We start from the raw sequence: 15,930 nt of genomic DNA, 5'->3' as shown, positions 1-15,930 counted from the left end.
TCGGTCACCGCAAGACAGTAGTGTTGTTGTGCCGATTGACGCTTAATTTCATCGAATCAGAAAAAAAACTTTATTTCATGCGGCATTTTTTACACTATTAAGCAATCGGTTGTTTATTATTCACAAAATACGAAAAGTTGACTATGGTTTTTATTCATGCCGTTTACGTGTTCAAGTTTACAGTGTTTTCTACTCAAAGTAAGATTTATTCGAAGCTCGTATTGCTCTGCGGAGATACACTGTAAAAACATTTCCGTTATTTTACAGAAAAAGTCTCGGCAGCAAAATTTCAGGAACATTTCCGTAATTTCACGGAAAACGTATTCTACGTAAAACACCGTATTTTAACGGAATTACCAAAAATGACATCCGTAAAAATACAGACAAAAAAGGTCTGTAAACGAAAACCTGTTAATTTACGGATTTCTATTTACAGAATGTTTTAATTCACAAATTTTCATGTAGGAATTCTCGCATTAACGGATTACAGTTTATGGATTTTTCATTCACAGATTTCTTTTTACAGAACATTTTAAGTACCGGTTTCTCTTTATGGATATTGTCAATTATGTAATACAACTCAGTTTTTTTGTTCTATCGCTCGGAAGTGAATGCAATCAGTGAATTCACAACCTTAAATATCATATACACAACTGAGTTTATAGTTAATTGGAATTTGTTTCTAATCCTAAACTTGATAAAGTTAGAAGTTCATCTCAGAAGGCAGCGGAAATTTAACTTTGCACTTTCAGAGTTTGATAAGTTTGCTTCAGAAGAAAGTTCATTAACTTGTGCAGATTACCTTAATATTTATAACAATGTGCCGATCTTATTTACTTTTGTAACATTAACCACTCTGGACCAGTTCCGGATCCTGTGCGTGTTGGTGGAAAAATAAGAGGTTTGTGCGTAACACAACACATCTGTGGATCAGCTCAGTATCCTCATTCTATGTGAATCTATCCAACGATCTGGTCATGTAGGATGTTAAATGGCGTAAACATTCCGTCTTATTGGACAGAACAACGAAGAATGCAACGAAACATTCCGTCTCATTGGACAGAACAACAAAGCATGCAGTTGTCTTACATCATCGAAATTATCTCCTCAACACATCATGGATTTAAATCAGGTCTTTGGGTTTGAAAAGATTACATTCTAAGCTTTGATTTGAAGAGAAGACAACGATTCCTGGCGCTACGCTAGTTTGGGGGAAAATTCAATTTTAATTAGGTTGCGTTTTTTTGTGGGGGGACCCTGTAATTACCTCCATGTTCCGTATGATACAGGCCTGTATATATCAGCTCTATCATTATAGGGCTTTCTGAAACATAGGCAGGATATCTTCTTGTGATTGTGTGCACAAGTGGTGAATTCTCTGTAACTAGTTTATTTCAAATGAAATGTCAACAACGGTTGGGCGAATTAATGCACTAGAATTTTCCCCCTCGGAATATACCGTACATAACGCATTATATTCATGCATGCCACGTGAACGAATTTGAATGGGAGCATGTTTTAACTGTTTGCCGGTTGATTCAATTAGTTTTTGATAAACAACTCCCCGAGGCTTCGACAAATTTGAATGATTGAAAAGATTAGACCTGTTTCTCGAAAGAATTCCAATAGAACCAAAGTCAAATGTCACTTTTGCAATCGGATATTTCAATGGAAAATTTGAATGGATCTAGTGTTAAACTGAACAATTTTTAGAAGAAATTGGCAAGGGATAAAAACTATTTAACTAAGTAAACTAATCACTGATTAGAAAAACATGCAAATTGGAAAGATTCCATAAATGTGCTTACGTCAGTAAGCCCTTCAATGACCTCTTCAACTTGACTCAAGGGGGAAAAAAGAGAGTCGCAGCAAACTTTAGCAATGCAGACGTTTAATATTCCAGACCAGAATGCATGCAAATACATCTTAGCACAAGTACAACAAATAAAGATTCCTTTACAGGGCTGTCATTAATTTTCTCACCAATGAAAATCGCATAACTCCAGACAATGCACTTCCGTGTTCGTCCAACATTCTTCCAGTAACCAAAAACACTCGTATTATACTGATAAATGTTTAATGCTGAATTGAGTGGGCAACGTTTTAACATTTTCAGCGTAAAACTACTCCATTTAATTTTATGAGGAATCCTCGTCGTTATGCTACAATACGTTTGTATGGCTGCCGGGGATACTTTAATATTTACGTTCTGTTTATATCTAGTAAGATACTTCTGAATAAAAAAAATGCGATAGGTGCAAAATATTACTTGCATTATTCAATGTATTCCAATATTAATATTTTTCATTCAATAAAATACAGTTATAAAAAGTAATAGAATTACAAAAGGTATACAAGTGTTTAGACGTGAACTCTCTGAGCAGTGTTATAGACACTGTGAACGCAAACGTGAAATAATAACACCCAGTCGAAGCATTCAAACAAACGAAAAAAACAGATGAAACTCGTTGCTTCCTCCAATTCCAGAGCACCAACTTGACTTACATTACATCTAGCAGACTGCTCCAATAACACAAATACAACCAAGAAAGGAACTGGACAATGAACTTCATTTCTTTTGTGTGCATTTTTGAATATGTATTTGTAGTCTAACCAATTCCAGTAATCTGCTCAAACAAGCGCAGAACTACATAGCCAAGAAGCCAAAGAGCTTCTAGTCCAACACAGAGAAAAGCGGCTAGTATTTTCGTAGAACGGTAGTAAGGACTGACACCTTGACGACACTAATTATAACGACACATTTACACAGAGTTACATGGGCAAGATGGAATACATGCAAGAAATGCAAATTCCTGCGAGCACTTGGCAGATTAGCAGGAATTACAAATTTGATTGTAGGCTCTTTATTTGGTACCAAGTGGTTGGAATCTTGCAAAATATCTCCCGAATGCATACAAAACCGGGCACCAGAGGTTACAACAATACTGCCGTGCATAGTTCGTTTTTAAACAAGTAAAAAAAGATGCCATTTCAAAAAGATGGACATTTCTCGCATTTACAAAATTGGTCAGAAATTGCCACTATCTTCATCAAGAAGACAGGAGGAGTACAAAATTGATTTGTTTCCAAAACAAATTCAACAACTTTTGCAAGTACTTATTAAAACCACATCCACATTATTTCAAATTTTCCTTAAACATAAAAGATACAAAAATGCAATCGTTTCATAATTATTAAATAATAACTGAATAAATGGAAGAAATATACAATACATAATAATAATGCCTTTAAAATGGAGTTTTACCAAGGAGTAAATAATGCAAGCTACTGAATTCTAAGCAGACTAGTCAGTATAACAAGACAAGAAAGTATCCCAAGGATGAAGACTTTTAGTCTGGGAATGAGGTTGAAACATTGGCAAATCACGGCATGGGCAGATTATGAGGGTGAGCGTATAGATATTTGCATATTGCTGTAGTAGACTGTGTAAATCGTGTTTAACCAACTACAAAATCCCCATCACATGTACACAAAAACCTTTTTTAATCGTAATCTATGAATGGGATTCAGTTTTTTTGTGGTTTTTATTTCAGTGATGACAGTCCAGAACAACGATAAGATCTGGAAGTACATCGCTGAGGCAACTTGTAGTTGGTATGGCCTTCAGACTTCAGTGCACAATGTCTGAATGTAACTTTTCATCCATGTCCACTCAACCACAGTGCATCAAAGTAAAAACAAACATCCCAGAGGAACCAAGCAAGCAGATACTCATTTAAATTCAATAACAACTCAAGTGCAATCTTAATTTCCAAAATCTGCAAAACTCTTTTGTTGATCATCAACAAGGTTTCCGCCCCCCAAACCCCCCCCCACACAAAATCTCACCCACAATTTTAAAAAATGAAGGAATAAAGTACAGCATATCTTTAATAAAACCCAGCATTATAAATACATGTACATGTATGGGTGAGTGGGGACACTTGAGCCTGGTTTCAATATTAACCAACTGAAAAAGGGAGAGAGAGTGGCACATTTAAGGCCCAAAACACAGTTATTGAGTGACATTAGGGCTGTTTACCTGATACCTGACCAAAGGAGCAGGTACCAAGTTCCAGTTTCCCCCAGTTCTATTACCCAGAAGCCTTTCTTGAAAAATTCTAAAAGCACAATCTCTGTCCATTCAGTTACTGATAAAAATGAAATAAAAACACAGTGTGGAAAGAACACTTCCATAATAAAGTCTGGTGTATCTCATTTCATAGAGCTTTGAAGAGATGCAGAATGCGGACAATGCAAGGCACCAATGCCCATTCCATCTGGCTTGATGATGCTTCACAGTATTAAAAGTTCAGCAGCTCCTCATTCACAGGGGAAATCAGTGCCAGTTCCAATACGGTTTGCAAGTACAACCTTGTTGCTACCTCAACAAAGACCACTTGTGACATCCAATGGAATCAGCAGTAGCACGAAGTGGCATATCCAGCCAATGGGCACGTGCACTCAATGGCATGACCAGGTGGGTGGACACCATTATAAACTTGACCAAACTTGCAAAAGCATATCCCCAGACAACATTTCATCTGTAGATTTTGTTGTCCAACCCTGACACAAACTGGCAGAAATGAACCATGTTTTAACTTTACCGATCATGTGCAGTGTGCACCCTGAACTGCTATGTTTCAACACGTGTGTAGTCCCCTCAACCCAGAAACAAGTAAGTGCGTCTTTGTACTTCTATGTACACTGATCATTTTCAGGTAGAAAACCAGACGGCAACATATCTCCATTACACAATCAATCCCACAATGCACTGCGAACACTAACACCACGCCCACTCTTTAGAAATGACCAAGCCCCAGCAGTGTACACGTACCGGTGCGATCATGATTGCAATGACAAAACTCGCCAACTGCCTTGTCTGGCATGCTTGCATCCGTCTATGAGCTCACTGCCATTGTCTGGAAACTAGCCTTCACAGAATTTGAATCCCATTCTGCTGCTGAACGTACATCCTTTTGAAAAAAATGTTGCCCCCTGGAAAGTTCTACGAACTCAAATAGGACCAGAGTGCATGCACTTCAGTACAAAATCTCCCACGCAGATGCAATTGACTGAGACTTTTTAAGTGTTTCCCTGCATGGATCCGGCTGCCAGAAGTTTCACATCCTGTCCCACCGATTTTTATGGGCAATTACATAAGCATTCAGTAAAAACTGAAACAGACAGCCTGTCTCTATCCAGTATCCAGGGAAACACCAGTTGATGCTTCTGAATTCCAAAGAGTTCTGTTCACTAATATCCCTCAGCAGTCTGCAACGGAAAGGCGGGCCCATTATCCGGTCCCACCTACCAAGTCACCATTCAAAATTCGAACAATGGAGGAGGAAGAGCAGTCTACCCTCTTCCAGGAGCAATGGATAAGCCAGTCAGACAAGGCAAATGGTTGAATACGCACCATGCATGGTAATCAATCCATGTACAGCAGGAACACAACATACTGTAATGCGTTTAATGCCATCCAGGGTAACTGATTTCTTACTTTCACTGGAGTGTATGGCCTCTAAAAGGGCAACAGATACCCAGTCAGAACGTGGGACCCATAAGCCTCCCTATTCTTTGCAAGTGAAGGGCTGCTTGAGTATGGAGTACATGCTTCGACAGTACACGTTCCGCCCCCCCATATCCATGCATGGCATGAGGTCGCATCAATGAATCTTTTACAGTGTTTAATCTTGTGTACTGCGTGATTGTGATTGAAGTCACTCAGCCTTGTCTGATTCTCATCATTAGCAGCAATATCTAGTCGAGGACCTGTACTAAATGTATGTAACAATTTTTAAAAAAGGAAACCACCCCCCAAAGCACACCCATACTTGTTATTGGGATTTGGGGATTACACATGGGTTGAAATAAAGATGTTGTGGGTTACCAAAAATGTTACGGAGACAAATTTTTGTCCCAATAATTAGATCCTGACTTTCCCAACAGAAGAAATTGTCCCCATAACACGGGAAGGCCTCACCACAGACACAACCTGGCGTTACCTACCTATTGTGGACATTCCTTTGTTTCGTGTAGTTTAGAAAACTCAGTAAAAATACTCCTTTTTCTTGATCTAGGAAAACTATTTCCACCCAAGGTTCTCACAACCTGCATAATGTGGACCTCTTGTTCACAGGTCTACACCAGGCATGTAAGGTTTGTGCACACACAAATTTGTATTTATACCTACTGAACTTCTGTACCTTGTGCAGGATGAAATTTAATACCCTGGGAATTGCCAGGCCGCCATTCATTCATTAAAGCCTTTGGCCTTGCTCAGCCTCTCCTTGCAATGCAGTTTTGCTAGGAATTTCCAATGTGTCAGGACCTAACAGTGCACTCTTTTTTCCAGATGTAGTGATCAAGCAATATAAACCTCACACAATCCTTTAATAATCCTCCCAAACCTCCCGGTGGATTTTAAAGAAACTAGGAGAGTTGGGGCTAAGGGAGTGAGTTGATCAGCTTTCAAACCAGCAAGAGTTTCTCTCTTTGTTGTGCACACGAGTTCTACAACTATCAATAGCCCTATCTCCTTCCTTTCCTTTTCATCTCCAGTAATGACGCTATGTACACAGCACCAATAAATCTATTTTAAAAAAAATGTCTAAGCATTACTTTTAAATTTGTTTTTGTTTTCAGACTTTGCAAGGCAATTCCATGTGTTTTTCTTAATGGCACTTAATGGCATCATCTTTTTTTCTCTCTCCAGGCACATTTGAAACCACAGCAAGTTGGTTTCTGATATTGTTGCTTAATGTGGCTGAAGCAATGACTAGCACATAATGCATCCAAAACAGTACTTCTTACCAGAGTACTGCTGTAAAATTGACCCAAATTATACTTTTAAAAGCTGCTACGCAATTAAATCAGCTACTCGGCTGCTGCAGCATCGCCGCCTGCATCCACCTCTCCATTTACCTCTGCTTCATCCGTCTTGCTCTCAGCTGCTGCCTCTTTATCCCCGCTTTCCTCTGGGGTATCCTCCTTCTTGTCTGCTTCCTCAGCTTTGTCCTCCTTGGCTGGCTCTGTGCTGGCTTTGCTCTCCACCTCCTTGGCCTCATCTGTCTTGTTCTCTCCTTCGGTGGCAGAAGCGTTATCTCCTTCTTCCTTCTCTGAAACTGCAGCCGCTGGTGCCTCTTTTTTCTCCTCGCTGGCATCGCCATCAGCTTCTTTCTTTGAGTCATCTCCAGTCTTGGCTTCTCCCTCAGCAATTGTTTCTCCTTCCTTTCCCTTCCCCTCCTCTTTATCCCCTGTGGTCACCACCTCCCCGTCTTCCTTGGGTTTGCTGTCCTCCTTGATCTCTCCATTCTTTGTGGGGCCATTGGCGGCTCCCTCTTCCTTGCCATGTTCTCCTCGATACTTCTTGCTACGCTTGACAAAGCCACCTTCAATGATGCTGTAAGCCATTTCAATGATAGCTATCTTCATGTCTCGTGGCTCTGTCATCTGCAGAACTTCTTTCATCTATGCAGCACATTAGCAAACATAAAATGTTCCATTTCAAATTTTGATCGAAGTATACAAGACATTAAATCATAAAGTATTGTCAACAATAGCCCAAGAATTTCATTCAAGAGGCAAGGTTTCCTTTGAAAAGTGAAGGCCAACTGAAATTGAAGGTCACATTTTTAAACCTATCAGGGATGGACTAAAGCCTGGCTTGAAGCAAAAGGCCATATTCTTGGTTGCCTCTTGGAAATCTCAAGCTTACACACTGTCTCCCTGACTTCTGTCAGAAAAGTCCACTGTCTGAGATTACTCACCCTTGTGTTGTCAAACTTGGTCGTTTTGTTCCAAATGGGAAGGACCTGCTTGGCATCTTTTTTGAAGACGCTTGCCATACTAACGGCTGCCTTGGGCACCCCCATGGAAGGGACATTGTAACCTTTGGAAAGAAAATAGCAAATCCTGCTGGAATCCAAATGATTAACAACAAACCCTGTTCACAGTGACCAATTCATTGACATCTATTATGACACATACATGATGTACAGGGGTGACCCTTTTTACTTCCAAGCAAAAGGTCTAAAGTTTTACAAAAGACTGTTCTGGAGACAGGTAGCAACAAGTAACCAACTAAATTTGTATCCCACAGAGGTTGTGCATGGCAACCGGCTTTCCGGTAACTACTTTTGTTACAGAGGGATAGCACAAAAGGTCTACTCATGTGCAACCTCATTCCCATGGGTATAATCTTGCCGTGCCATGTTGGTTCATAACATGCCTTGCAAGATCTTAACCCCTGGTGTTGTGTAATTCAAATATCCCACAATATGGGAGATCTAACTTAGGACTGTAGTTGATGTGTTTACGTGCGATGCAGATTTACGCATGCATGATGTGCAGGAGAATACCTGGGTGCAAGCATATCGCTTTTGAAATATGCATGCAATTCACTTAACGTATGCATGTTCATCCTAAGTAGCCAGTCAGCATCATTTACATATTCTACAAGAGCAGGGGCTAGTGAAGGAACGTGAATGCTGCCGTGCACAACCTCTATAGAGTACATACAATGGTAGCGTCACACATACGTAATTATGTATATGAAAGGCATTAGCGCAAGAACCAGTGTGTCAACCCACATGCATGCATACTCCATTCGCTTGTGCTACACTTCCTGGTTTAAATGACGTCACACTTTGGTACTCCATATAGAGAAGTGGAGACAGTTATGGTGCAATTTCTCCTTTTGTCTGATAACAAAGCATCTGGTAATACACTGTCCATTCTTACCCTGTGACTTGAACTCAGCACTCAAGATGGCTGCAACCTCTGACCACCACATGTTCTGGGTGCACAAGATGTGACGATTCCCTTTGAAACAAAAAGGGGGAAAAAAAGGTCACGGCGTATAAATATCTAAAAACATTAAGTAAGAGACAGATAAGACCAAAGTTATACACGGCAGAAAGATAGACTGAGCAAGAGCGAATGAGATATCTAGCACAGGCAAACATGCTGCATGTATGTGCGGACTTAATGTCGGTGTGCTATTCTTGTTCTTCCTGTGTTGATTTCAAAGTGCATTTCTTGGGGTGTTTCCCTGTCATTAGAGTGGAGATCTGATCCCACATTCATGCATATAAGGAAGGGGACTACCCTTAAAGACTCTCAAATCATATTGGTTGCTGACAATACTGACTGCCTTGTGGTCAGTTTGGTAGGCCTACAGGTAGTTGTCACCAATGTGTATATGTTAAACACACAGGCTTTTTCAAGCAGGGTTAGATACCAACTGGGCTGACCAGGGGTATATGGATCACTGGGCTGTGACAGCTTGCGATTAGTTGGTGACACAGAATTGCAAGATAATCCGCAAATCTAGTGACAATTTTCACTTGGACTCACACTGATTTGGTACTTGCAAAACATTTGTGTATGCCGCACGAGCTCCAAGCGAAATTTCGACCAGTATTCGCATGGAGTTCACATACATGTCGTGCAACTGTAGCATAACATTCATGCCTATTCCGCGACTGGAATGTCTGATTGTCATTTTTGTATTCAATCAGTCCAGTTTTGTTTCATAGGTCGCACCCCTCACAAAGTTGTTTCACATTTCTCGCACTTTCTGACTCACAGAAACTATTAAAACAGAAAAGGGTTTAAGACACCTGTGACGACTCTGTGACTATTTTGAGAGAAAATTTGTTGGACAAATTTTTTGAACATGTTAAAAATTCCCGCAACACAAAAGCAAGACCCAGCCACTCAAGCGAGGAAATTGAGAACCCCTGCGAATGTTTCAAGACATCTTGGAAACTCTTTCAGGGATGCCGTTCGTGATTTGTCACTAACAGTTGCAGCCCAATGAGCTTAAGGATAGCATGTGCATCTATGGAGGCCACTGTAAGCCACAGCCATTTCCAACTGATGTGTGTATAAACAGTAAGTCGTAGCCAAGTGATTTGAACACCATCTGTGTATTGAGTGAGATATTGAGGCAAGAACATCACTCAATACATTAAGGGTTCATTGTACAAAGCATGGTGGCAGGGGAGACTACTGGCAGTACGATATGGAAAGGTCTCACTCTCAGGTTCAACTTCCGGGCCTGGGCCATATATAATTTTTAAAAATCCATATGTTTCAATAGTTTCAACAGGTTAGTGTCACTAAATGTATTCCTTTTATAATTTTTTTTATTTCGTTTTTTGTAAGATCACATGCAATTCACGCTGCCATATTTGTAATTAAATTTCATAACACTAATATAAGTAGGGTTGCTCATTGGGCTGTCTCCAGTGCCATGCAACTTTTTCTCCCGGTTTTCCAGTTTAACTCTCTCAGCAAAAATGACCACTTACAGTCTCTACATGCCTTTGGCTTGGACATGTTGACCAGTCAAACTGACGGATGTCTTTTATGTACAACACACTTGAACATAGCAGTATGACATTTGAACTTGATAAATGAATAAAGTATGATTATTAATTTGGTGTGTCAGTGCTAAAAGGTCCTTACTGAAAAAATAAACATGAATTTGGGCAGGAAAATTTGTTGAAATTAAGATATATTGGCCAAACAACTAGTTTTATAAATAAATTTTAAAAAGGTAGTCTATTTCAATAAAATATTTCTTTCAAGCTCAGAGTACTGCCCTAAGAGTATTTTCAAATACTACATTTTTGCCCTAATGACCTTTTGGCACTGAGCTGACAAATTATAAGTGTGTTCCCATGACCTCACCTGCAGCCTCCGGTATCGTCAGGGCCTTGATATGGGCTGCTGCGGCATCACGCACATCCACCATGGGCAGGTTCATCTTGGGAAGGAACATGGGGTTACGCTCCAGGAGCCGCTTGATCAGCTCGATGCTGGTGCACATGGTGGTGCTGATGACTGGGCCCAGCATGGAGACAGGGTTCAAGACCACTAGCTCAAATTTCTCCTCATCTGTAGCAAGAAGATAGCTGCTATACATGATTTCAAGAAACGTCCAATAGGGTTGCATGAATCAGAACTTTTGTGGCAACACATTGTAAATAACGATCCATTCTTTGAATTCTGAACAACAATTTTTTTATAACGGTACATTTGAGGCTGCACAGGTTCATCACCTTTAAGAGCTCCAGAAAGTGGCTAGAACTAAAAATAAGTTAAAATCAGAAAATAACTTCAGAAATTAACCACTTCATGCCGGGGACTCCGGAATTGGAGACGTATGCTTTATATGCATGGCCAGGCTGCTGGGCATTATCAACTTTTTCACTCTCGAAAGTGGTGATAATCCAGCCTTGTTTTGAAACCATATACCAGGGTTTGGGGCATTTAGAGCGAGCGGATTACCACGGGGGACAAAACCTCTCCACCACCGCAGCGATGAGCCACACAGCACCGTTGCACGCTAATCTGGCCCCTATTGAAAAGAGGTCAGCAGAGCATTGAGCCAGGTTCGTGAACAAAAGAAAGTTACATAACACTGCATAATCTGGGCTCGTTTTAGAAGGCTGCAGGCCTGGCTGAAATTCTCGGGCGTCAATGAAGGTCACCTGTCAACTTAGAGTAGTGCCTAAAGATTACTTCGTGCGGCTATAAACGTCTGTTAAATGAAATGATGAATTTTTGAAGAATTTTGAAAACGGAAAAAAATGATAATTATGCCGACCCAGCATCCTCAACATTGAAAAATGCCTCAGCATGAAGTGGTTAACAAAAGAAACTCACTTCAAAAAGCATGTAGTGTATGGGGCTACACAGTTACATGTACAAGTGTGTTCTTCTAAAGAACAAAATTGGGGAATGACGGTCAGACTTACACGCATTCAAAAAAACGAAAATTATTATTAATACCCACTTGAATTTGATTTTAATTAATGTATTTTATTTGGGCAAATATAAACAAGCCAAAGGACAAGTTAATACATGTACATCAAAAGTGAACTGATTACAAAGCCAAGAATAATCTAAACAAGTATTTATAGATCTGCTCATTTCCGTCAGGGTCATTGAAAGGGAAATACACACATACAGAGAAAGATCAATGAAATTACTAAGGAAATAGCAAGTAAGGTGATTAAAATTAGACATTTTTAAAATAGACTAAGATGATCTTTTTAACAGCTGTTTTAAATTGTATAAAAATGTACTGCAACATATGGCTATTTTATTCTTGGAGCACCAAAACGTGTGGAACTGCCCCTGATAAAATAATTAACTTTAACGACTGGCTGGCCATTCGCACCTTGCAAATTTCACGCTCATGTGTGCTGGATCAGAATTGTGTATCTCTTCCTTAACACATGCACCGCATGCAGTTTTCCGTCAACCAGGTTCAAGGTTCCTGATTAGGAACAGGAGGGCCTAAACTCACCCTTGAGCTCCTTGACAAAGTCCCAGGCTGCCTTCTCTGCTAACGTCTTGCTCTTGGCATAGGCATCCAGCTTGTCCGTCTCTGGCCAGTCCTTCTCTGACACTTCCACACCTCTTAAAGTACCTGTAGTAAATAGGTTGAATACGTATGTACATGAACATGTGTAGAGAAAACACTGTAAATGGCATCTGCAGACCACAGAGCCACAGCTGATGCTTCAGTATTCCTTATATAAGTGCGTGGGCATTGCTAGGCTTTCTTAGGGTGAAAAACCACTTTATAGGGGGGGGTTAATTTGTGGGGAAAGGGACGGGACACTGATCAGCTCCAAACCGATAAAATAATTAACAGTGAAAAGGGGTGAATGCAGACGTTGTTCATGCAAATCAGTGATTTTATCCTCCTTCATTTATTTTTTACAATTTTCTTTTGCTTTTTCTCCCTTTTTTGGTCCTTATGCATTTTTCAGGGGGAGGGGAGAGGGCTTGCCCCATGATGCCACACACAAGACAACCCAGCTTCGATCTTTTGATACTCATGTCCACCCCAGACTTCGCCAACAGTATTTCAGCTTGGAACCTGGTCTCTGGTGGCTGCCCCAAGGCATGCGGCTCGGCAGCGTGAGCCTGGAATGTTGAAGATGGTGAGGGGAAGGATTTACATGTTAAGTATAAGGTAATGAGACTTGTGGTAGAAGCATCAGCTGATTTCATATCAGATGACCTGATTGCAGTGGTGCAGCTGAGCTACCTTATCCCTTCTTTGTTCAACTGAGGTGGTGTGCGACTCTTGCACAAACCAACAGTTGGTGAGAACGCTCAGATTTATGTTAAACTTGTGTTAAATTGACCCAAAGACACTGGTTGCAAGGCTTGGCACAATTTTTTAAAAATGTATTAGACAATCTCAGATGATAGCCCCTTTGACAGGGATGGGGAAATAAGTTGGACGACAAATCAGACCCTGGAAGGCTGTTGGGGTTGGTGTGGGTGTGGGAGGCGGTTGGTATGGGGGGGGGAGGCGGTTGAGGTGGGAGATTCCAGATGTCAGGGAGTCCCATTCTGTATTTCTCTGACAAATGAAGAGGAATTTGATGAGAAACCCCACCATTACAAAATCCAGATGTTTAAAAATGCCACAGAAGGATTTCAGAGCTGTGTGACTCACCGCAAATGGCAAGCCCAGCACTGGTCAGCACCACACGCTTCACCGTCTTGGCTTCCACACAGGCCTTGAGAAGGTTGGTCACGCCCTCCACAGCCGGCTTGATCACATCGTCTGGGTTGCGCGGCGCAGCAAAAGGGAATGGACTGGCTGTGTGAATCACATATGTGCAACTCTCAACAGCACTGTAAGGATGAGGAAAAAGGATAGAAGAAATCCAATGATCTATGTAAAAACAAACTAAAGATTGCTAGCTGAAATTAAACTGCGCAATGGAAAACTCAACTACTGCTGGAAAGGTGCATTATGTCCAATACTGCAATGTTCTTGTATTGAATTACCTGTGATGTACATTTAACTTGGTAATTTACAATGTATCCAATGTAACAAAAACACTTGTCTATGAGTACTTATATACATGTGTAATTAGTCACAAATCTGATAGCCTGCTCAAAATACATGTATAATGAATGCTGGGTAAGCAGGATTGGTGAATGAGGGCATGTATCTGTAGGCCTAAGTGCACATATACGTATAACTGCAGTGTTTCCTCCTTGATGAGAAGCTCTGAAAACCTGCGCAAGGTTATCATCGAATCTCCTCACGAGATAAACTCCAAGTCCACGACCCTACGGTACAGGGTACAGGAAAAAGCTACATGTACAAGTCCAGCAAAGGGGTCACGTTTCCAATGAATAATGTTTGAAGGAGGCTGGGTTCATATGAAGTATGCAGAGAGCTATCTAGGGGCAGCTGGCTTACTTTTCAGGAATGCCTGGAAGAGAAAAAAAGCCCATACAACTGCACATTCGTGACATTCTATTCAAAAACTGATATCAAAAACAGTCAAATACCATTGGTGAAATCAGAGCTGTGCAATCAGATCTGGAATTCTGATGTTACTGTGTACCGGTTCGGCACAATGTGTTCTGCACACATACATGTAAATGTACGGGGTTATATGAAGTATGCAACAACGTTTGATGCAACAGTGAAATGAATTTTTTCTGGCTTAAACAAATAATGGGTAAAAGCTGCCTGTGCTCATTCCCCCTCCTTCGAAGTGCTGGTAGTAAAACATGAAATTACATTGTACATGTACAGTACTAGTACTACACTTTGCTCTCTAATATGGCTAAAACACAAAAAGGTTACATGTATCTTGCTTCTACAGACTGAAATGCATTACGCGGCAGGAATTACGAACACAACCTGTAATTGCTTTGTGAGGATCTACCTACGTAACTGATTTTCCCATTTTGCCTGAACGCTAGAGAGCAATGCCACCCAAGCTCCCTGTTTCACAGTGTCATGCATACATTGTGTTTATGTATGCCTACATGTACATGTATGTGTTTGTGGTATGATTAAGCAAAATGAGCCAAAAGTCAGAAATCTGACCCTGAAATATACCAATGAGCCAAAGTGAAGACGTATGTCAATTTTAACATGTACATGTAAGTTGGTCATTCTTTTCTTTGTGCATAAACCAGAGAGAAATTATGCATTCTCCTTTAAAGTAGCAATGTTAGTTTCGGTTTTAAAGTCAGATGGGAAATGGCAGAACCCATCTTTGTTTGAATCTCATCAAATTTTGGCTACTATCCAGAATTGCCAAATTTTCACCAAAATATGCCCGTATTCCATGGATGTGTTTTTTCCATTCTCACAACACCTTTAATATCTTCAAAATTTTTCTATTCTGTATTTTAAAAAATAGTTAATACCTATATGGTATTTTCACCAAATTGAATCTTTAAGTGCCTTCAAGATGAGAATACAACTAAAGTCAAAACTGGTGAGGGTAATAGCCATTTTGTGCGACTGCGTGACTGCCAAGCCTGGGTGAACGATTATCGTGTTGCAGCTATACATGTAGTTTGCAGAAATACTAACATCTTTTGGTATCAGATTTGCCGTCAAATTGTTCATTTGCCGAATTACTTTTAAAGAGGGTATTATGTATTAAGCAGTGGTATTTTTATATTATGTGGTATTTTGAAGGTTGTCAGATCATTTTTAATACATGTACTATATCATTCTCTATTATTTTTATTTACTTATTTACTTATTTATTGAAGTCTTTTTTAATGAGGGTAAGCTCCATCAGAGCAAAGCACTGCTTTCCACTGAGGCCTTTTACTTTTAAAGGCCTGCCCATAGTTTTACTTTCTACTGACAGGCAAAACTACAATGACAGAGAAAACGCAGACACTATAATCTACCTCTTCCAGCTGTCTGCATCCTGTAACTCCGCCTTCACCAGTTCCACCTCGTGGGCAGCCTCTGGGCACAGCGTCTTGAGGTGCTTGACCTTCTTTTCATCCTCGGGGTCCCGCACTGATCCCCTCACCTTGTAGCCTGCCTTCTGGGCCAGCTGGACAATGTGGGAGCCCAGATAACCTGACGCTCCAGTCACTAAAACTCCTGTGGAGTTGACA

At 40.5% G+C, this 15,930-nt stretch overlaps 1 protein-coding gene across 1 annotated transcript in view; it reads right to left on the bottom strand.

Moving 5' to 3' along the window:
* Window positions 1-1,874: 1,874 nt before the first annotated feature.
* LOC110985353 (uncharacterized) overlaps window positions 1,875-15,930 on the bottom strand; it is a 31,308-nt gene continuing 17,252 nt past the window's right edge. The window contains exons 2-8 of the mRNA XM_022246325.2: window positions 15,715-15,916; window positions 13,493-13,674; window positions 12,326-12,448; window positions 10,702-10,908; window positions 8,746-8,826; window positions 7,773-7,894; window positions 1,875-7,473 (exon numbers count right to left, since the gene is read on the bottom strand). Of these exons, the coding sequence (XP_022102017.2) occupies window positions 6,880-7,473; window positions 7,773-7,894; window positions 8,746-8,826; window positions 10,702-10,908; window positions 12,326-12,448; window positions 13,493-13,674; window positions 15,715-15,916 (1,511 nt within the window). The 3' untranslated portion in view covers window positions 1,875-6,879. The remainder of the gene's footprint in view (window positions 7,474-7,772; window positions 7,895-8,745; window positions 8,827-10,701; window positions 10,909-12,325; window positions 12,449-13,492; window positions 13,675-15,714; window positions 15,917-15,930) is intronic.

This window comes from Acanthaster planci, linkage group LG14 (assembly GCF_054643075.1).
Source record: "Acanthaster planci isolate LZ-2023a linkage group LG14, COTS_SCS, whole genome shotgun sequence".
NCBI classification, from domain to species: Eukaryota; Metazoa; Echinodermata; class Asteroidea; order Valvatida; family Acanthasteridae; genus Acanthaster; species Acanthaster planci.
This window is presented reverse-complemented; position numbering and strand designations above follow the sequence as displayed.